The 23,009-nt window shown below is 30.9% G+C and overlaps 2 protein-coding genes across 3 annotated transcripts; both read left to right on the top strand.

The window, feature by feature from the left end:
* The first annotated feature begins 1,694 nt into the window (after positions 1-1,694).
* Positions 1,695-4,030, top strand: LOC123224014. The gene is made up of 4 exons (XM_044647498.1): positions 1,695-2,006; positions 2,097-2,255; positions 2,828-3,038; positions 3,690-4,030. Exons 1-4 carry the CDS (start codon positions 1,821-1,823, stop codon positions 3,821-3,823), a joined length of 690 nt encoding a protein of 229 aa, XP_044503433.1. The 5' UTR covers positions 1,695-1,820; the 3' UTR covers positions 3,824-4,030.
* A 7,709-nt stretch (positions 4,031-11,739) lies between these two features.
* On the top strand, positions 11,740-18,652 carry LOC123211632 (exocyst complex component EXO70A1-like). 2 transcript variants are annotated; one of them, XM_044630426.1, is made up of 11 exons: positions 11,743-12,078; positions 12,175-12,270; positions 12,978-13,183; positions 13,923-14,147; positions 14,644-14,782; positions 14,853-15,065; positions 16,364-16,569; positions 16,898-17,095; positions 17,171-17,270; positions 17,975-18,204; positions 18,305-18,652. In XM_044630426.1, exons 1-11 carry the CDS (start codon positions 11,917-11,919, stop codon positions 18,420-18,422), a joined length of 1,893 nt encoding a protein of 630 aa, XP_044486361.1. In that variant the 5' UTR covers positions 11,743-11,916; the 3' UTR covers positions 18,423-18,652. The 2 variants fall into 2 exon arrangements, with proteins under 2 accessions (XP_044486368.1, XP_044486361.1); XM_044630433.1 differs by lacking the exon at positions 18,305-18,652 and having other exon boundaries at positions 11,740-12,078; positions 17,171-17,329; positions 17,975-18,185.
* The last annotated feature ends 4,357 nt before the right edge of the window (positions 18,653-23,009 follow it).

Raw genomic sequence — 23,009 nt, 5'->3', positions numbered from 1 at the left:
AGATTTTTGTGCGATTTGCGCGACACTGTAAATTTGTGCGCTTTTGTCTCTCAACGGCTACACTTCCAGACATCCATTAACATCAAAATTACATCATTTTAAGCGTTCGAAACATTCAAAAATATCCATATACATAATTCAACATATTTAGGGTTTCACTGTAAAATCCCTACCCACCATCGTTACCATCATAAATCGACGCATATTCTCAGAAAAAATATTTTTACTTGGTTTTTCAACATAAAGGTAAAAAGGGTAAAAAAAATACGGTTTACTTATTTTGGTAAAACTTTTCTATAGTGGCCTAAAAACGTATAAACACTTAAAATTTTGTTTATTTTAATTAATTATCCAATTTTTGCACATGTAAAACCACATCGCCACTTTCTAGAGTTTTATATAAATATATATATATATATATATAACCATATCATGAATTTAATTTTTATATATAATCAAATATGATTTAGGATTTTACTTTCAAGGATGGGGATTTCTTTTTTGGGTCTTTGAGGTTATCCTGTGGGCGTCTTCAAGTGCAATTAAGCTCCCGTTCGAATTCATCCCTATTAATGAACACATAACTGCCACGTGTATAAAATTGACCAACTACACGCCTATATCGGATATCCTACAGGCCATCCCATCGGGTTGATTTTCTGCCAGCGACCAAAACAACATAGCAGCCTTTTAACAAAATATCTTCCCCACACTCTCGAGTGTAGCAATAACATTAAATTTCTTTTTCACCCCAATTATTCAATCATATCAACACGCGTCAAATCCTAACAGCGAGTGGAACACATTCTTTCCAAATGCCGGTTGAAAACAAGTTGACGTGCCACACATTGAGCCAAAACGGGCGAGTAGTGGAGACTGGGCGGCCGAGTTATACGGCACTGACTCGTCTTAGGCGCAAGCCGAGTGGTCACGTGATCTCAGTACTGTTCCCCACCCAATGAGATACAGAAGGACATGTTTGGTTTCACCTTTTTGGTTCTTTTAGACTTTCCTTAATTTTATCATGTATGGTGCTGCTTTTAAATTTATAGAATAAAACTAATTATTATAAATTATATATTATTTTTTAAATAGATATAAATAAAATTCAAATAATTTAAAAAATAATAAATATTCTTTAATATAAAAAAACTATATATATCAACCATCAAAACTACCTTAGATATTAACAATAACAGGTTACCAATTAAATCATTCAAATCTTTAATAATAATAATTATTAATATATATATAATTTTACCGTTTTATAATTATCTTGGTATTATAAATATTTTAAAATTTTCTTCGTAATTAAGCAGATAAGATTTTAATATTATTAGATGTTTGAAAAAGTACTTATCATAAAATAAAATTACCAACAAAACATAAAATAATATTCTAAATCCTCCTAAAAGAGCTTTAAAAATAATATATTATATTAATTTTAAAAAATTTAAAATAAAAAAGACTGAAGTCAAAATAAAAAAACATAAACTAGAGACCAAGACAAAATCAAAGTAAAATTTATAAATAATTTTCTTGATTCTTTAATCGAGAAAAATGGTTAGTTTCCAATTCCCAAGCCAACCAGACAAAACAAAAAATAAATAATCACGAACCAAACACGCCCTAAAGTCTCAGTCCCTCACGCTGCCCACGCACAGTCTCTTCTTTGCTTTTTTATATGACACAAGAAGAACCACAAAACCAGGACTCGAAACGTCAATTTCAAAAACGTTCACCCTGCTCGCTGTGTCGACTCACAAAACAGTTCTCGTTTACGTTTTCTCTGTTGTGAGAATAATTGTACTGGTTTAAGCATGGCTGAGTTCCCTCCGAATTTGGACGATGGAGAGCGCTTTATTCCGTCTGATATTTTCGTAAACGAGAAGCCATGTTATCGCTTTGTTGATGACGTGGAGGACCGTTTCAATGCCCTCTCTTTGCTTCAAAAAACTTATCACCATCCTCCTCCTTCTCCTCATGAGTTTCAGTTTCAGTCCGAGGTTTGATTTTATTTAATGTTTAATTAACTGATTATTTGTTAGATAAATAAACTCTGAACTCTTCGTTTTCTCTTTATTGTTTCTTTGTAGCGGTTCAAGCCGCCGGTTCGGAGCACTGCACTACCTCCTGGTTACTTCGGCGGAGTCGACGGCGGTCTCCAACTTGGCCAAAGGCTTCATCCTTACACTACGGTGTCGCTTTCAAAACCTCGTTTGGATTTACAGTCCCTGAGACACCTACCTTCTCTGGTAACTAACTCAACTTAAAACTCGGTTTTCGAATTAGGCGCGTCGTAAATCTGTATGTTTCCGGTACATTACAGAACTGTAACATTACAGAGCTCTATCTAGTTGAATGATGTCAATAATATATCTGAGAAATTTTATTCGGCGAGTTGTGAATAAACATATTTCCAGTAACATTACCGTATACTTAGTGATCAGTAACAGTACAGAACCGATATGTGGTTGCATGATGTTCATAATATTTCTAGTAAGGATTACGACTTTGCGGGACCAGTAGTACTGTAGCAAAGTTCTCTTTTTAAATATTTGTTATGATTTATGAGGATCGGTTTAGGCGGGTCAAACATCGGTATGTTTCCAGCAACGTTACCGAAAAATAACACCAGTAACATTTGTATGATTTTCATAATATTTCCGGTACAGTCACCGGGACCGGTACAATAGCAAAGTGACGTTTTTTCATAATTTGTTATGGGTATGGGTTGTCTTTTCAAAGCTTTAAATTTTGCAGAATGGAATGGGGAAGGTCAATAAATATTATGAATTTTTGAACTTTTGACTTGGTGGATGTTTAGGTTGAGAGGTGCAGGGAAGCAAGCATAACTAGGGTTTTGCAGAGACAGCAAAACCGGTTGCTGCAACAAAACCAAAAAGGGCTGGTTGTGGGAGGTGGAATTGGGTTCAATGGCGGTTTGGTGAGAGAATCTGGAGGGACAGGCGTGTTTCATCCTCGCATTATTGAGACTTCTATTGCCGCTGCAACTTCCTCTGATGCCAAGAAGAAGAGTGAGTTATTGTTGCGTTCAGTTTTCCAATTTTGTTCAAAGTGTTCTTGATAAGTTATCATTTCGGGATATGCTTTTCTTTCTGTTTTTGGTGTTTAAGTATGGGGCTTATCTTCTGCTACAACTGTCACATTGCGCAGTCATAATTGTGAAAAATCATTAAAGAAAGGGGACTTTACCAGCTTGATTATTCGAAACTAACATTATGGTAAAATTTTTTGGGTAATACATGCATTGATAATACAAATGGGTAGAGGGTCTTTGTCAGTCAAATAAAGGTCATGAGGTTAGGTTGGTGAGTCAGAAACTAAAAGTTTTTATGTGGGATTCATTACTAATCTTTGCTGACCAAATTAGCATTTTTGACATGCTTCATTAATGCTTGAGCTGTTCAACAGAGGTTTTGTTCTATAATGCAAATGGATTTTGACCGGAGTTAATGCATCCATCTGTTTAGGATTGTTCTTTAGAATCAGTCCCATGTATCAAAATTCCCTGTTTGGTGCCTTGGCTGTTGAGAACATTGAAGGAAATTAAAAAGAAACTTATATATGCAGTAACACTATTGTTGCTAATGTTGTAGGCTAAAACTTTGTTTTCTTTGAGACTCCATGAGACACAGTTTTCTTACATACATGTATATCTATGGCAGTTGTGAGAAACAGGCAGGAAAATAAGGCGAGGCAGCAGAGCAACTCCATGAAAAGGGTAGGGGTAAGCAAACCAGAGGATTGCCATTATCATCTTCCTCCAGACATGGGATTGCCCAGGGACTGGACATACTGACTCTTCTATATCAGTAGTACTGAGCACTAGAATAAGAGCCTAAAAGCTCTTAGTTATGTGAAGGGAAAGTTTAGGATACATATAGATGAAGTATGAAGAAATTTATGCAGGGGTGTTACATAGAAAGAGATGAAAAGTCAATAATAATGTGCTAGTACATCTTTTCCTTAAATTATATATGGAGTTAGCTGAATGTTTTAGTCATAATTATTATTAAGCGGGTGTTATATCGTTAATACAAACTTAGAACAATAGTTTATGAAATTATCATGAAAACGACTTGTTGAATGTTCGTGGATAGTAATATAAAAATATAATTAACAAACTTAATATGTTTCTATATTTTTAAAGTACAATATCATATTATAGTTATTAATATATTACGATACACGATGTGAATTCTATAATATGATATGATATAGGTAAAAAATGATATGTATCATGAGGTGTATCGAATTGATAATACGTCTCTTACGATATAGATCAATACATTTTTTAAATAAAATCTTAAATTTTTAGGAATGTTTATGATATTTTTTAATATGATATTGTGTTAATTAAATTTTTTATTATTATTATTTTATTTTATTTTTTAAAAGTTGTATTATATAATACAAGGTTATATTAGATATACAATATAAAAAATTAGGTTTTCGATATATAATATGATATACGGTTTGATTATTATGTATCCTATATGGTATAATAACCTTAAGATTTTCAAATTTATATTTTGATCATAAATATTATACTTTTTATCAAATAATCTCTTATAGTTCGAAAATCATATTCCCTTTTGACTTTTTAATGAGCCCTAAAATTGGAAATTTTAATATTTGATACATTATGCCTTGATTCCGATAGATTACCTTATTGCCTTTCTCGACGTATGGTTTTGAAATGTACCTTAAACCTTTCTCATCTAATGGCTAGTCTCAAAATTGACATTTCTTTGAAAAGAATGCAAGACACCTTTTTTCATAAAATTAGAGTGTGATTGGTTCTAATAATATTTTATTATTAAAAATAAAGATTATTTTAAAAGATAAATTATCTAAAAAATTATTTAGTATAAATTATTAATTTATTATTATATTTAATAAAATTTGATAGAAATAGATAAATATAAATAATTATTGTGTTTGATTAGAGTTAATTAAAAAATACAAAAATATTATTTTATTTAAATGTCTTTACATATAATTTTATAAAATATCATACATATTATATATTATATTAATTAAAGATACGATTATTTTTATTCTAAAAATTATTAAATAAGAATATAGTTATAATAAAATTAAGATTATCTTGATAATATTTTAATATTTAAGATGAATGTGGTAATAAGATTATCTCTTATGTTACTTGTCACATCACTATTAATAATAAAATAATAACTAAATAAAATAATATAAGTAATAAAAGATGAATTATTAAAGTAATATTTTTATCCTTGAACTAAACCGACCATTAGAGTTACTATTTAGGGGGGTTTGGTTAGGAAGCATTAAAGAGTATTCTAATAATTTATTTTTTATTACTTACATTACTATGTTTGGTTTATAAGTAATAAAAGATTTCGGTAATATTCTATTACCGATAATGATGTGATAGATAATATAAAAAGTAATTTGATTATCACATACATTAAAAGATTACTAAAATAATATTTATTTTATTATAACTATAACCTTATTTATTTATTTTTTATAGCAAAAATAATATCATTTTCAATTAATATAACAAATAACATAAAAAATATTTTAGAATAATTATATCTAAGAGTATTTAAGTAAAATAATATAATAATATTTTTTTATTACCTTTAACCAAATATCTACCCAGTTTTATTAAATTTTATTAGATATAATTAATAATCCTCAAAATAATTTTTTAATTTTAGTAATAAAATATTCTTTAAATCAAATGTACCCTTAATGATAATTAGGGTTAGACTTAAACTGAGCCTGTTTGAGCTTGAGCTTGGCTTGAAAGAGTCCGAAACAAGTTAGCCCTATACGAGCTCGAGTTCGTCAAATTTTTCAATTAAAAAATTTGATACAAAACGACGTCGTTTTGATCAATATGTAATAAAATGACGTCATTTTAATAACAAAAAACGAGTTAAACCGAATTTAAATCAAATTCGAACTTGACTTTCATGAGCTCAGTTATATGTAAACTGAATCGAACTCAAATTCAACTCAATTCGAATCTTACCATAACGATAATAGCCATAAAATGAAGCCGCAAAGAGGTAGCTATACAATTTTTAAAACTATGTAGAATCATTTATCATAAAAGTAAAAAAGTAATCATTTAAAAAATTCTTCTCAGGGTTTTTGAGCTAGTCTAATTATTTTTCCACTTCATTGCCTCAATGAATGGAATGTCTTAGCGGCATTTTAAATTTAAAAAGATTAATTATTGGCCGAATCAATATTGATAAAAATCAGACGTTAGTTTTAATAACTAAAGATAATGGTAAACTCAGAAGGCTAACAAAGATAATTAATCTTTTAAATAATTTTTGGATAAGGATCAAATATACATTTTGATAATAAGAATGAAAAATTTATTATCTTCGAATTAAAAAAAATCCGAGACTTAAACTAATACACATTTGTATAAAAGAGTTGATGAATGAATTTAACATTTCCAATCAAGTGTTTATAAATCATCTATAGGTCATCATATTCACATAAGTTTCAATGACAATATTTAAATTTTTTAGGGTATTAAATATTGATTGATTTCATTCTTTATTTTCAGAGTATAATTATGGTTATTGAAAAAAAATCGCAAGATGAGAGCATAAACTTGATGATGAGCAATCTTTGAATTTGCCACATATGGTCGCTTCCATGTTTGTCGTCCACAGGGCGTAGATAATAAAGAACTTGTACTTGATTTTGAAGCATACTTACAGATTTTGATCAATCCATAACAAAGCTTGTAGATCCACTGACAATGGAGGTGGAAAATACCAATGATGGGAAATCATTGTGGGTGCTCGGAGATACCTTGCCTGCCTACAAAAAAAAAAAATACATATATACAAGGACAACTCTAAACAAGTATGAATCTAAAAACTTTATTATCTGTACTCATCTTTTGATAGATAATCTTCGAACATTTGTAAGTGACAAGCCTATTTACTAGATATAAATAAGATGAGAATTTGAAATTGAATAAGGGACAATTAATCATCTTCATAAACAAGAAGCACTAACTACTAAAATCAACATAAATCCAAGGTTAGATTAATTCACTTAAAAAAGTAGAAGGAAAAGAAAACTCAATAAAGTCTTGATGGTGGCACGGTCTAGTAATGGGTGCCCATGTCACTTCACAAATGAAAACTATATTATATGATATTTCTCCTCCCACCAATTGTTCACTCTTGACCTTGTTGTCATCACCACCACTTGAGCTAATAAGCAATTGCCCTTCACCACTACTATTACCACCTAAAATTGAAGTCTTTGGCTCATTTTGAATAAGTAGTCGATGACATAATGGATTGTTAAATGTAGCTACAATAACGAACATAGTCTCAATCACTATTAATGGGCCATTAAAATCCCTATGATTTGCCTTTGTGGCCCCATCAAAGATATGGGGGAGTTGTTGTTCCATCAAGAATTCTCCCTTCAACATTAACAATATTTGCATCCACGAGATCATTGTTATAATTGCCACCACTCAAATGCCCGCTAACACTCACACTAGGACACACTAGCGAGAAAATGATGAAATTTACTTTTGTCTCAAATCCCAAAGTAAACTTCACTCAGTATTGCATTGAATTCAACTCAATTCAATTCTTTATTTATATTAATAGATTCAAATTGTAAAATTCTCAAGTTAAAAATAAATAAATGGATGGATAGGGAATTACAATATGCCTTCAATGAACTTTGAACTAATCTTTTGAGATTGAACACAAACCTCTGACTTTGAACATGAGTGAACTTCGATTAGCTCAAAACAATTAACCAAAATGATATATTGGGCAAGTTCAAGTTTTCCTTATTCATTTATGGTCATCAATAAAACTTGGTAATAAATTTTGTTCGTTCAATTATTTTGGCAACTTTGGTAGTATGGTGGTTAGACAACATTTATGTTTGTAATACCCACAGGTGCGTGGCAAGATTATTTATGTCATTTTAATGTTAAGTTTGAATTAATGTTGATGGGGGCATATGTTAATTTGATTAAATTAAAGAATTAATGAAAATAAAGGATTGAATGGTTGTTTTAAGGGGTGATGATGAAAATATAAGTTAAAAATGCTAAAATGTCCAAAGAATATGTAAAACATTTGAAATGGACAAAATGTGAAAATTACAAGAATAAACCCTGAGAATGACTGACACATCAAGTGGTACAACCAACCCATAAAGGAAAATAATGTGTTCATCAAGTCGTGACCAATGTTGTTCCTTAGTCATGCACGTTTCTGGAATTTTAGCCAAGTTCAATATGGTTATGCACGAACATTCCAGTTAAGCAAGTCAGTCATTCCTAACCAAATCTAAGTCATGGACAAGGAAAACAAGCCAGTACCGGCCAAGTATCAAAGCTTTAATTGAATGGTCAACTTAGAGAAAGTCAATCAATGCATGTCAACCATTCAAAAATCCTTATGCTACCTGTGCTTCAACTTTCGTGGAGAGAGTGGAGGATGAAAAGTCGTTCTTACATGTCATGTTTGGTCAAAATCAAAAGTCCATAAGACTTAAAGTCAAGAAAAGCATATTGACCGTGCTAATGGGTTGGCCAACCATGCATAGTGTAAAAATCAGGCGCTAAGGAAGTTGTGTAGTATCCCAATTGATATATCATGCACTCTTTCGGATTTTTTGAAACTTAAGGCTTTGAAAGGGATATCGACCGTGCTATTAACCATGGAAACCATTCTTCAGTGGCACACACATTTAAAGTCAATCGTTGGAAACTTTAATCAAGGTTAACCTTTAGTCATAAATAGCGGCACTAACCATGCCAATTGCAGGTGTCACTCGTTCTGTTGCAGTTTCAAGAGCAAAATGTCATTTTCAAAATTCAATGACTAGTTTTTAAAACCCAATGAAACTGTTTAGAAAACATATTGATACATTCTTAAGCAAAAATTCTTTAAAGCTCATTTATTCTCTTTCCTTCATTAAGCCCACTCAAATCATTGAGAGAACCTTTGTACTCATATTTGTGTAATTTGTCTTTGAGAGACTTTAGCACATAAAACATCTGTATTTCAAACACTTGTTGGTGAAATCTTGTATCAATTGAGTGAAACCCCAAATAACTAAGTATAAAGAATTTGTTCAAGTGATAATGGAACTTTAAGGCGGTTTATTTGGAGAAGTAAACGTAGGAGACTTACAAGAGAAAACTTCAAATCACACTAAATATTGAGTATTTCATATCCCTAACCTTTTATTTTGTATTTACATTCATTGTTGGTTGTTTAAATTATTACTTGTGCATTAAAATTTTTAAAGAACTTATTTACCCCTTCTAGGTTCCTTTTAACCATTCAAAGAGTTTTTTATGAATGGTTGTTCAAAAAGTGTCTAGTGAATGAATTATATAATGCATCACATCATAATTTGATTAAGTGGCTAATGACCATTCCACTAAAGCAAACACTTGTTCCAATGATTAAGTGATTCAAAAAATATATAAGAAAAGTACATGTTTTGTATAATTTCCTTATTTGAATGCCACACTAAAAATACTCAAACGATTCATCTTTCTCCACCCACAAAAAAGTGTTATAAGAGAGATAGGGTTCATAGATGGAAATTCACAAAAAGACATCAAGACAAGTTCATACATGTTATGAACTGCGATAGCTTGAGAGAATAGTCGCATGGGTAGGATGCAAAATCCTTATTTTAGCCTAGATTGATTGACATAGAGTTGAAATAAGAAAATAATGAGGATAAATGCTTTAATCAAATAAAATGAATGACATACATGCAATGCATTCCAAGACATCCAAGGAAGGGTTGAGGTGAATCCTAGATGATGAGAGAATTGGTAACCAAAGAATGCGAACTGAGTTTAGAAAAAAGTATAATACAATTTTATTTTTTATATGATAGTTACTCCTACTTCTTGAATATTTATTGCTCATCGCATTCTATTTATTTTGCAATTGAACGATGATATGGTGACATCGAGGCAACTGGTTAATTAAGGTGTTGCACGAGAGAGACTTTGTCATGGATTTTGATTAATTATTTTTATTTTGATGTGTGGTTATTTCTTTTTATACACACACTCTTTGGACGTTGGTTTATGATTTGGATGGTGTTGATTGTTATTTAATTTGCTTTTATTGATGGCACTTGTAGTTGATTTTGTGTTTATTTAAGGGGTATTTTATTAATTTTTCAGGCTTGATAATCTTTAAGTACTTATAATGAATGTTTAGACTAAATAAGTAACATTTCCATCGAAGGGTAAGACCATCGATGCAGGTTGTTACAATGTAATAATCCAATATATGAGTTTATAGAATGGGGATTGTATAACTATGTTTCTCATGTGATCAAGATATTTAATCTTTGTCTTAAACTAATTAGATCGAGATAGTTACAACTTAAAAAAAAAAAATGATGTTATATGAATAATGCTTACACCAATGCTTTTATAAATAAAGTTTTTTAATGCATTGCATTTCATGTCATCAAAATTTTGGGTCCATATGTATATCATGACTAAGTTTATATTCTATGAAAATGTAAAATTTAAGTACAGCGGTACGATTATCACTCACTTATTTTTTATAATGTTTTACAAATAACAAATAATTATGACAATTGTAAAATAGCGGGTCAACTAGGCATGTTCGTGAAGACACATGCCATGTTATGTTTTATTATCTTATGGATTTACTATGAGTTTTATTTTTGCTACAAACTTTTGTATAAGAATTTGTATTGATTTTTTTTTTCATTTCTCAGTATTTGATGTTTTTTATAAAGTGAGGTATCATTTTATTTTAATAAAAGTTCTTGTTCTTCCATCCAATGCCTCAAAAGGTAAGAAGACAATAATGAATCTAGTACGGTAGAAAGAGAGGTGAAAAGAGGAAGAAGAGGATAAGAAAAAAAAATTAAGTGTTATTTTATTTTTAATTTTTAATTATTTAATTATATAATGATAAATTATTATCTGTATATAAAATTATGTATATAACACTACTTTTAATTTCATTGTTATTAAAAAAAATTATGACTAAAAATTATAATAATATACGAAATTATTTAACATAATCAAACTATAAACTTTTTTCATATGAGAAGCTCTTTAGCTGTATAGTTATTAGTATCCTCTGATACATAATATATATCTTATAATATGATATAATATAGATAGAAAATAATACGTACTATAAAGTGTATAATAATTAATACAATATAATAAATATATTATATAATATGATATATATTTTATGATATAATACATATTAATGAAATGCATTAATATATTTTTTAAAGAAAATGGTGATATAGTAGAAGTGAATATAAAAAATTTTAAAATTTTAAAAATATATGATATTTTTAAAAATGATGATAATTAATTATATTTTTTAATTATTTTTATTAATTTATTTCTTTAAAATTATATTATATGATATAATATAATAATACTTGATATATAATACATAAAATTAAGATTTCAATATACTAAGAATGAAAATGCAAAAGGTCATAGGACCAAAGAGTAATTTACTAGGGAATGTTTTCTCTGTTTAGTTTAAAAAACGTGACGTGGATTAAATTATATAATAAAACATTTAAAAAGGAAGAACAGGCCCCACTAGTTGCTCCGGACCCACCATCTGATTAACGAGATCTTCATATACATATTCCTTCATAACTACTTCATTTCTTGTCCCCTTTCTCTATACAAAAACAAAAAGTAAAAAAATAAAAAATCCAAATAAATAAATAAATAAAACTCTCAAAATCAAATCACCTGAAACAAGCTAACGTTTGAATCACGCCAATTCGATTGACAATTCACGACACCAACACTGGAAGATTTAGATTTTTGAACTGAATAAACAAACTATGGGCGTGAAGCCAAAGGCGATGGACGCTTTACGAGAGCGAGCGGCTACCGTTAAAGAGTCGCTGGTTAAGAGCCAGACCATCACCGATAACATGGTCGGCATTCTTGGATCCTTTGATTACCGGCTCTCGGCGCTCGAGACGGCTATGCGTCCAACGCAGGTTGAGTTTTTGATGGAATTGAATTGATCTAGAAAAAGAGTTTTTAAATCTAATTTTGTGGTTTTTTTATGAGTTTTTTTTGGTGTTGTCTGGTAGATAAGGACGCATTCGATTAGAAGCGCTCACGAGAATATTGATAAAACATTGAAGTCTGCTGAGGCTATTTTAGGTCAATTTGACCTCTATCGCAAGGTTTGTTTAATGCTTGATTTTTAAGTGAATTTTTGTAAGTGACGATGACATGAAAATTATAAGTTTTCTTATTAGTTTTTCTATAAGATTATTATAATTGGAGTTCCTGATTTGAACCGTGCGGATTAAGAAAAGCTGTAGGGAAATATAAACTTTTTATGTTTTGTATAAGATTTACCTCTTGCATGGTTTAATACAAATTAATGATGATCCTCTATTGATTAATATTAAACATAGTTGTAGTTTTGTTTGATAGAGACACTTAAATTCTGATTAGATGACATTTGCCTCAAACTAAGAGACAAACGGGAGCTTTCTATTATGCCTTGTCAATGGTAGCATATGTTTCACATGGGAATTTTTAAATGAGATTCCTTTTAGTGTTGCTTATTAATTTTTCTTAATTCTGACCACTACCATTCTTAACTGGCCTTTCCTCGTTCAATGTTTTACTGGTACCATAGGCAATTTAACTAAAGTTTTAACATAAATATTATGGGATGCATTGTTTTTGTAAGCCTGAAGAGGGAAAATGGTCTTGAAGTTTGTTTTCTTCTTTATATTGAGTGTTCTTTAAGGGTTAATTACATGATCACAAGGGGTCATTATTATTTTAGAGGTATTGTTGATTTTGATGACTATTCTTTACATTGTAATTTGAAAGATTGATTTTCATTGCTGATTTTCTGTTTGATTGAAATGTTTAGGCAGAGGCAAAAATTCTTAGAGGTCCACATGAGGACTTAGAAAGCTACCTAGAGGCAATTGATCAGTTGAGAAGCAATATTAAATTTTTCAGCAATAATAAAAGTTTAAAGAGCAGCTCTGGAGTGCATACCCAATGTAACAACTTGCTTGCAAAAGCAATGTCAAAGCTTGAAGAGGAGTTCAAAACGCTATTAAATAATTACAGGTGGCCTTCTCATAGATAAATCTTTTTTTATTTATGTATTTACATATCCTCCTCAAGTAGCACTTTCTTCTTAGAGTCTCATCTTGTTTGATTTTCTAGCTAAATTTTGTCCAACAATCTTCAGTTCTTTCTGCATGCATCCGTTCTAACTCTTTACTCTGCTTCCTAGTGATTTGTGAAATATTTTCAATTTTCTCTCAGATTGAATCATATGGCATGATAATTTCTCTTAGTACTTTGCAATTCCAACTACTTGCAATTGGCAAACTTAAAATGTGATATTGAAATCTGTTAGCATCTTATTGGAATTGTTGGATTGCAAAAGTTCTTCAAAATTCTAAGGGGTAAGTCTCTCAGAGATGGTTAAAGGCCATATATATCTTTGTAGCCTAGTACCACTAGACAGAAGAAAATTTCTTCTCTGTTCCCCTAAAGAAGTGCTCCAATTACATTACAATTTTGGTTCCTTTGGTTATTTGTTTACCAAGTGATTTGGATTTTTACTTAGTTCCTCCATTTATCATTCCTTTCATTACCTCATTGAGTCAGAGACAATCAATTCCTTATATTTTTCCATGTTTACTTTCTCATGAAGTTAGAACATTCCTCTGTTTCAATTATGTGCTCTGTGGTTGATGAATCATTTTGAATTTGTGAGAAGTTTCTAACTATGGAAGGTTGTGTGTATCGTGCTATGAATATAGATTTTCAAATGAGTTGTTTCTTTTCCAAATTTCAGCAAGCCTGTGGAACCTGATCGTCTTTTCGACTGTCTTCCCAATTCTCTACGACCATCAGATGAAAATGAGGGGGGTAAGAGTCATTCTGAGCAACAAAAGAGCTTGCAAACTGCTGTTTATACACCTCTGACTCTTATACCACCAAAGCTTCTGCCATTGCTGCATGATTTAGCCCAACAAATGGCTCTAGCTGGCCACCAACAAGAGCTATTCAGAATATACAGGTTTTTTATTTTTTTTCTACCTTAAACTGGTTCTGTGCTATTGTTTATATTATGCTGGTTTATTACAGCTTTAGATCTTGAATTTAGTGTATGCAGGGGGAGAATGTGTCATAAAATTAACCGTCAATATGTTTGTAGTGCCTTTTCAAACTCCATTCTTTATAAGAGTTGTTGAATGTGCCATGTTGAACTTTCATATTTAATGTTTTGCATATGGACTGTTTGATGCTGACTAAGATGCTAAGCAATGACTTATTCATGATCTAACCAACACAATAAGAAGCTAATGTGGTTAATCGCAGATGAATTGTTTTTTCCTTTTTCTTTTTGGTTATATGTTAGATTTTTGTTTCTTTCATCATATTCTAATAATTATTTTTTTACTACATTACCTATAAGTATCTTTGAATATACAACATTTTAGCCTTTGTCTGCATTTTTAGTTTATATCTTCCCTATATTTAAGTAATGAAGGCCTGGTATACTATGTCTATAGGGATACCCGTGCTTCAGTTTTGGAACAGAGCCTCAAAAAATTAGGCGTAGAGAGACTGAGTAAAGAGGATGTCCAGAAAATGCCATGGGAGGTTTTGGAGGCTAAGATTGGGAATTGGATACATCACATGCGGATTGCTGTAAGGATTTATATTTACTTCTGCTCAATTAGTTAATAATATTTCCTAACTAGATTTTAATGCTTCACAGGTGAAACTGCTCTTCGCTGCAGAAAAGAAAATCTGTGATCAAGTACTCGATGGTGTCAGAAATCTCAGGGATCCAATTTTTCTTGAAGTCACTGCAAACAGTGTGTCTATGCTTCTTAGTTTTGGAGAGGCTGTTGCCAAAAGCAAGAGATCACCTGAAAAGTTATTTGTGATTCTAGACATGTACGAGATTATGAGAGAACTTCAGTCAGAGGTATGATAAAGTTTGTGAATTTATAAGAACTGTACCATGATTACGCATTTTTTTGGCATTTTGTTAGTTAATTCAGTTATGCATTGAATTATTGGAATGAACAATTCTCTGCATATAAACTTTTTGACTATGGTATATATTTCATTGAGTCATCAAAATAGTAAATCCTTATTTAATGAAGATGAATTCAGTGACAATAAAAGAGTAATGCTGCATCATGTCAATAGATTAGTTTGATCAATTTACTTGAAGTATACAGCAACAACCAGTAATACAGTCTGTCAAGGCTCCACTTGGCTTCCAAAGTTTGGATTTTAATTCTCTGATGTTATATTTTCAACTTGTGAATACTGTTACATGCTTTACTTTGAGTACAACATTCTCTCTTTGATCCTGAGTGATGAACCAAATGAATTCATGCCCTCGCAAATAAGAATTATAAGAGTTTCTGGGGCCCCATTCTCAGATTTTCTCCCATGTACTAAGTGTCATCGGTTTATATTCTATGGGCATCAACTGGATTTATCAATAAGGTATTGATACCAAGATGATGGCTCAATGTTAGTTTGTTAATTGGGACTCAACAAAAACTGCGATTCTGGAAGGAGTTTGAGAACATGATGAAATATTTGTAGCCATAGCAACATTCAACTCAATAAATGCACAGTGAAATTCACTGAAAGTTATTGCTTCAGTAAATTAATTGTTGATCAATATGTATTTTGGATATCCTAAAGACTAATGGAGAGATGTCTGACCATTACGACTAGCCCCTTGGTTTAATCTCATTGATATGGGTTGTGTAATTGACAATAGATAATTTCCAGATGACTTTAAGGGGTTGCTAACTATAGAATTCAGATAAGAGGAATCATGCTACTATGTAGCTGCTAACTTGGGAAGCAGGAATAAGAAATAACGAGGGATTAAAATGCAAAATTTTGCTTCAAACACAGATAAATGCTTAGGAAAATTAGTAGGACTTCACTGAAGGCTTTCTGGAAATTCTTGATAGAGTAACAGAAAATTCTAGAAAAATCTGCAAAAGGACATCAAGATGTTACTTAACATATTTGTTATAGACTGCTAATTTAGAAATTTTTTAGGGCTTAAAAGAAAGACTGGGAAATATGAAATAGGTCACAAGGTATACCATTGGTTTGGAAATGGCAGGCTTCTGGTAGGTTTGTTTTGAATTTTACTTCTAAACTGAATACACACTTTGAAGATAGATTTCAATATTTACTTGATTTGTAGACTGATTTCTTTTTTCACTTCCCGTTGGTTGGTGAGGACAGATCAATTATCTGTTTGGGAATGCCGCTTGCATGGAAATGCGAGAAGCTTCAATCAGCTTAACTAAGAGGCTAGCTCAGACAGCACAAGAGACATTTGCTGATTTTGAAGAAGCAGTTGAAAAAGATGCTACAAAGACTACTGTTTTTGATGGAACCGTCCATCCTTTGACAAGCTATGTGATAAATTATGTAAAGTTTCTATTTGAGTAAGTTGTGATTGTTGTGCTTTCTACTTCTTGCTCTACTATTTTTTCACAGAAGAAGATATTGCTATTTTCTTTGATTATCTATGATTACTATTTTTCTTTGATGTATACAGAAATATATATCTTAATGATGGCTTTGCTCATGAGTTCATAACTTGTATTGGTTTTTCTCAAGTTTTATCTTATCATGGTTTCAAGTTTAATATGTCTGTTTTAATCTCCATCTTGTATTGGCATCCATTTATATTTTCCTTGTGCTGTAAAACTGTTTGTTAGCAGTAATCATGCCTCGTCAAGCATCTGACTACTAGCAATTTAATACATTCAGCTACCAAGCAACATTGAAGCTACTGTTTGAAGAGTTTGATGAAGGTAATCCAGAAGGTCAATTGGAAGCCGTAACTACTAAGATTATATTGGCTCTGCACAATAACCTGGATGGGAAATCCAAGCAATATAAAGATCCTGCATTAACCCAGTTGTTTCTCATGAATAATATTCACTACATAGTGAGATCTGTGCGGAGGTTTGTTCTATTCAGCTGTGTTATCGGAAAGACAACTGTCCGATGTACACGAATTGATCATTTTCTCTTTTTCAGGTCAGAAGCAAAAGATGTATTGGGAGATGATTGGGTGCAAATACACCGAAGGATTGTGCAACAGTATGCAAATCAGTATAAGAGGGTTTCTTGGGCAAAGGTTCTACCTTTAACCATACATATTTTGGCATCAGAATTCCTTCTATTAATCTTGATGAGGTGCAAAGCCTTTATGAGGATTTACTCACTTTTGATTTTGTTGAAACATAGATCATTTTTTATATCAGCTGTGTCCCTGATAACCTAAAACTACACTTCCTTTTTGTTTCTTGAGTAATTAAACAAACTTATTCTTGCGTCTGTTTATATATGTTTTTATTTCTTACTAATCCGGAGCATCCTTGGAGTTCAGTTAGTGTTGTTTGAAAATGTTACTGAATCTGAACTGTTGGACTTGTTTGGAAATTTCTAACTTGCGTTAACTTAGACCGACTGCATATGCATTATTCCCATGGACATTAGCCCAAGTCAAGTAGTTAGGCATGCGTGGGATTGGATTAGATCTTACTTTCTACATTAGTAACTTTAGACAGAAGTCCAAATATCTTGCTAGCTTAGAAATCAAATTCTGGGGCTGAAGACATTTGAGGATCAAAGTGATCTTTTAATATCTTGGGCAGGAGTTGGATTAGATCCAAGGTCCTATTAACGGTCAAGTGCACCTTGTTTCATGCATATTTCAATCTGGTGGTGATCTTATATTAGACTACACTTTATTTGGGATTTCGGAAAATTCATTTTGTGTCATAAATCATCACAAAATTTGGACAGTTGTCCTTACCTGTTTGGTTTACAAAAATGCAGATTCTGCAGTGTCTCTCTATTCAGGGTCCAGGTGGTTCTGGAGCTGATTCAAGCAGCGTTTCCAGAGCCATGATAAAAGATAAGTTCAAGGTATTCAATTCTCAATTTGAGGAGCTTCATCACCGGCAATCCCAGTGGGCAGTTCCCGACAGTGAGTTGCGCGAATCTTTAAGGCTAGCTGTCGCAGAAGTCCTCTTACCCGCCTACAGATCTTTCGTCAGACGTTTTGGGCAAGTTCTCCATATCTCGCTTTGTTCATATAAACTCGTCAGACCAACAATTCTCCCTCCCTCTGTAAATTCAAATGAGATTTTATTTGTATGCATACAGGCCTATGATCGAGAATGGAAAAAATCCCAGTAAGTACATCAAATACTCACCTGAAGATCTCGAACGCATGTTGAATGAATTCTTTGAAGGTAAGCAGTGGAACGATCAAAGGCGATAAATTGATTTTGAAAATTCTGAATAATTCCATCAAGATTTTGTTTACTCTGTATGCAATGCTAATGTTATGTAATATGCCGAGTGATATGTCTATTTCCCTGCATGAGTTTTGTATTATTCTTCTTCACTGTTGTTTGATCAGATAGGAGTCACATTTGGCTTGAACAAGAATAAAATGTGTTTTATGTTAGAAATTGTCAGTTTATTCTATCTTAATTTCAATTATTCTAAGAGTAATGTTATGTGTACACACTTTTAGTACATAATTTGAATATATAAATGATATATCATTATGTGATTGAATGTTATTTTATCTTTGATTTAAAATTATCCAATCAAATAATAACATGTCATATGTGTATCCAAATTATGTGTCAAAAATTTATACATATAATCTTATAGTTTAAATTATAATTAAAAACTAATTCTATTACAAATGTTATCACATTCACACTTCCCTAAACATAACTATAGAGACAAATAAAATTATCAAGAGGGCATGCAACATTTCAAACAAACTAATAAGGCTTTTATCCAAGATTTAACATAATCAATCAAGCCATCGTTTAGATTGTAAAATGCTGAATTAAAAACTTTTAAACTTACTTTATATTGCTGAATTCTTCAATTTCTTAAAATTTGCTGAAACTTTTAGTGAATAAAGTTGTTATGTTATGGTTTTATGAAGAATACTTAGCTAATTGAGTATATAACAATAATTCAGTCTAAATTAAATTGAAATTTACATTGCATTACATAATTAGTCATTTATATTAAATTATTTAATTAAATTTGGATTGAATTAAATTTCGTACAATACAATTATGCTTTCATTTTATAAGGAAAAATCTCACTTGTTGTTCTGTCATTGCATCGTTGTTGCCAATCCAAGAAGTTTCTTTGTGTATAGGAAAACAATCCAATGATCTCTTATGTTATATATTTGTAATACTCATATGCTATATTATATGATCTTGACAGGAAAGTAAGCAAATATGTGTGTTTTTGTAAAAAATATTTGCAAAAGTATGCATATATGTAAATTCAAGTGAATGATTACATGGAAGCAAACAAACATGTAGAAAACACATGGAAGCAAATACACATGCAGAAATATTCTTAGAAATATATTCTCTGCAATATTATATGCAAAAAATATATTTTTTGCTTCTTTGTTTCTTTACTTCTTTTATACAAAAATATATATAGTTAATTGACTAACATTGTTTCTTCGTATATTTTATATTTGATTTTATCTAACACATATATAAATCTTATTCAAATATTAATACCAAATATATTAACATATGTTGTCTCTTTGCAATACATAACAAGGAATAGTATTGTCTTGTTTGGTTTTTTAAAGTTGAAAATAAGGGTAATTTAGGTATTTCAATATGTAAAGTAATAAAAATATTTAGAGTATGAAAAATATGGTATAAATGTTAGATGGGCCAAACTTAGGGTAAAAAATTTAATTTCCCAAATCTCTTACTTTCTTCTTTCTTTCTCCATGAGTGATGTGTGGCTATAATTTTTCCTCCCTGTTGGGTTATCAACCTTTCCTTATTATGAAAATGACTTCTGTTGAGCTCAATAATCAAACCCTATCAGTTGTGCTGTAAAATTTGATGATATTCTGATTTATGTGCTTCCTCTATGAAGCAAGTAACGTTTAACTGATTTTATTTCGATCCATAATTACTGTATTAGGTAATTTAAAAAATTTAATACTCTACCAATTTTGTTAATTTTTTGGGGTATAAGGTGCATTGTTGTATAATGCTTTGTCGATTTTTGAACTCCATGCTTGAATGGGAATGGTCTTTGAAACATCTCAGTACCTTGTTCATTAGCATCAATTTATGAACCTGGGATTCGAATTACAGTATCAAATCACCTGGGGGTTTCATTGGCGTATCAATTTTGTATTTATCCTGAGATCTGTCTGATTGTTTAGTTTATTCCAAAATGATCAAAAATCGACATCGTAGCCTTTGTTTCATTTATCCCAGGGATGGCTCTGGTCATTGCCTTCTGTCTACTTAATAATGTTTTCACTTTGAGGGAACCTTCAACTTTTCTGTCTAAAGTCTGCAGATTTTTTTGTGTAATTTTTTGGAAGGGAAAGGTACTCTTAAGATAAGCGTGTTTGGTCTTATTTTGGCTAAATCGAACTGTACGACAACAAAATTTTTAAAAATGAACCATGCCTTATGACTTTTAGTGCAAAAGCAACGTTCTATGTTTCTAATTTTAAATATGTAATTGGGAATTTATATTATATAACATATTATAATTTAATATTATTTTTTCATTAACTTAAAATTTATTAAAAATACATGGTTGATATATTAAATTAATGTGATTAATATAAATTGATATGGTTAAATATTTTAAGTAACTCTATACATATTATATATTCAATAAATTTATATATTAATAATAACATATTACTATATGGTTAAATGTTTTTTTATTTTTAATTCAAGTCTATTTAATTATATGATAAATTATTATTATTTATATATAAAATTATATATATAACACTATTTTATATATTATAAAATTCTTGTTTAGTTTATGATTATTTTATTATATATTCTCTTTCGTTATTGACATATATCTTGATGTTATATATTTCCAAACAATATTAAAATATATGTGTATTAGAAGTTTTACCAAATATCAGTTTTTCTCAAAATCACTTGATGACATCCACACCGAACCACACCGGACCACACCAAACCAAATTTGAAAGTTCAGTTTAGCCAGTTTTCTAGATGAAGCTTTTTTTATTTGTTGGGAGTTTTATGTTTTTCTGTGGCTCTTTTGGTAACTTGAGGGAGTATTTAAAAAGAACATCAATCTGAATTGATTCGGTTTGAAGAATTATAAGTCTGCAGTTGTTGACCATAAATGGGCTGGATATTCTCCTCTACCTCTACCATAAATGGGTAATCTGAATACATGTATCCACAATATATGCTCATGGCCATTTTTTCATGAGTTTTTTTTTTTTTTAAGTAATTTTTTTAGGGTTTTACAAATATATTAAAGTTTGAATTCAAGCTGCCTGAAAAAATTACTTACCAAAATATATATATATATATATATATATATATATATATATATATATATATCACTTTTTTTATTGAAGCTGGAGGTAATCAATAATCATGTTATCTCTCTAGGGTATAATTTTCAAACTTATTAGGTGCGATGGAATTATGGTTTATTATTTATTTGATTTAAGATTACCGTATCCATCTATCTTGAAATAAAGGCCATAAATAATCCAAAATTAGGATTAGCATTTAAACGGAGACCGACTGATCCACTATGTATGGTGAATTGAGCAAGTTGAAGGAATTGGACAAAATCAAACTGACCTCTTCATTTCATTTAATTTTTCAGTCATTATAAGAGGGACCGCCACCTTCAAGTAAATAATTAAGGCTTCCCACCCAAGGTATAGTGAATTATCAAATTCCCACCCATCAACTTTTAAAAACCCAACACCCACCCATGGTTTGGAAAACTAACACCTACCCTCCAAAATTAAGTTAAGATTAAGGGCAAAATTATTATTTAACAATAATATTTAATATTTATATTATTTTACCCTCTTAATTTGAAAAAATAATAATTTTACCTAAAATTAAGTTTTGAAAAGTGACATTTTCCCCTCTATCTAGGGTTTCCAATTTTATTGGCTAATTTCTGGCCAACGATGGTCTCTCTCCCTCCCAGTGTCGTCTCTCTCTCCGGTGTTCAATGGTGGACCGATGACGTTTGGATTTGACAAAATCCATCTTCGTCTGGATCTTCTTCCTCCAAACAAAGTTGGCTTCGTCTGGACAACGACAACGATCCAGATGAGGAGATTGGTCTCTTCTAGACTATCTTGTCGTCCAGATGAAGCCGACTTTATCTGGAGGATGAAGATCCAAATGAAGAGTTTCGACTTTTCGTCTGGATTTTGTTGAATCTAGATGTCGTCAGTCTAATATTAAACATCGGAGGGAGAGACAACATTGGAAGGGAGAGAGATCGGTTATCGTTGGCTAGAAATTTGCTAGTGAAATTGGAAACCTTAGGTAAGGGAGAAATGCCACTTTTCAAAACTTAATTTTGGGTGAAATTATTAGTTTTTTAAATTAAGACGGTAAAATGATATAAATGTTAAATATTATTATTAAATGATGATTTTGCCCTTAATCTTAACTTAATTTTGGAGGGTAGGTGTTAGTTTTCCAAACTATGGGTGGGTGTTGGGTTTTTGAAAGTTGGTGGGTGGGAATTAGGATTCACTATACCTTGGGTGGGAATAAGTCTTTTGGCCAATAATTAATTAATAGCGTCAAGTGGAAGATTATGGGGCGATTAGGAGGTGATGACTTTGCTGTTACACTGTCTGGTCTAGACTGTCTGTCACAACTAAAAATAAATAAATAAAAAGCATTAAGTTTAATTTTCAATTGAATTAGAATTTTGGCAATCTCACTGAACATCCAAGCTCAGATCTAAAATAATAATTAAGGGGGGGAAAAGGCTTACATTGGCTCATAAATCAAATCTTATATTT

The sequence above is a fragment of the Mangifera indica genome, chromosome 1 (assembly GCF_011075055.1).
Source record: "Mangifera indica cultivar Alphonso chromosome 1, CATAS_Mindica_2.1, whole genome shotgun sequence".
NCBI lineage: Eukaryota > Viridiplantae > Streptophyta > Magnoliopsida > Sapindales > Anacardiaceae > Mangifera > Mangifera indica.
This window is presented reverse-complemented; position numbering and strand designations above follow the sequence as displayed.

What these genes read in the sequence shown, in the direction of transcription:
- LOC123224014 (XM_044647498.1), top strand. Translation starts at nt 1,821, where the DNA reads ATGGCTGAGTTCCCTCCGAATTTGGACGATGGAGAGCGCTTTATTCCG. An exon ending in AGTTTCAGTTTCAGTCCGAG is followed by an intron (nt 2,007 to 2,096) that starts GTTTGATTTTAT and finishes GTTTCTTTGTAG; the next exon opens with CGGTTCAAGCCGCCGGTTCG. An exon ending in TGAGACACCTACCTTCTCTG is followed by an intron (nt 2,256 to 2,827) that starts GTAACTAACTCA and finishes GTGGATGTTTAG; the next exon opens with GTTGAGAGGTGCAGGGAAGC.
- LOC123211632 (XM_044630426.1), top strand. Translation starts at nt 11,917, where the DNA reads ATGGGCGTGAAGCCAAAGGCGATGGACGCTTTACGAGAGCGAGCGGCT. An exon ending in ACGCTATTAAATAATTACAG is followed by an intron (nt 13,184 to 13,922) that starts GTGGCCTTCTCA and finishes TCCAAATTTCAG; the next exon opens with CAAGCCTGTGGAACCTGATC. An exon ending in AGAGGGTTTCTTGGGCAAAG is followed by an intron (nt 17,271 to 17,974) that starts GTTCTACCTTTA and finishes ACAAAAATGCAG; the next exon opens with ATTCTGCAGTGTCTCTCTAT.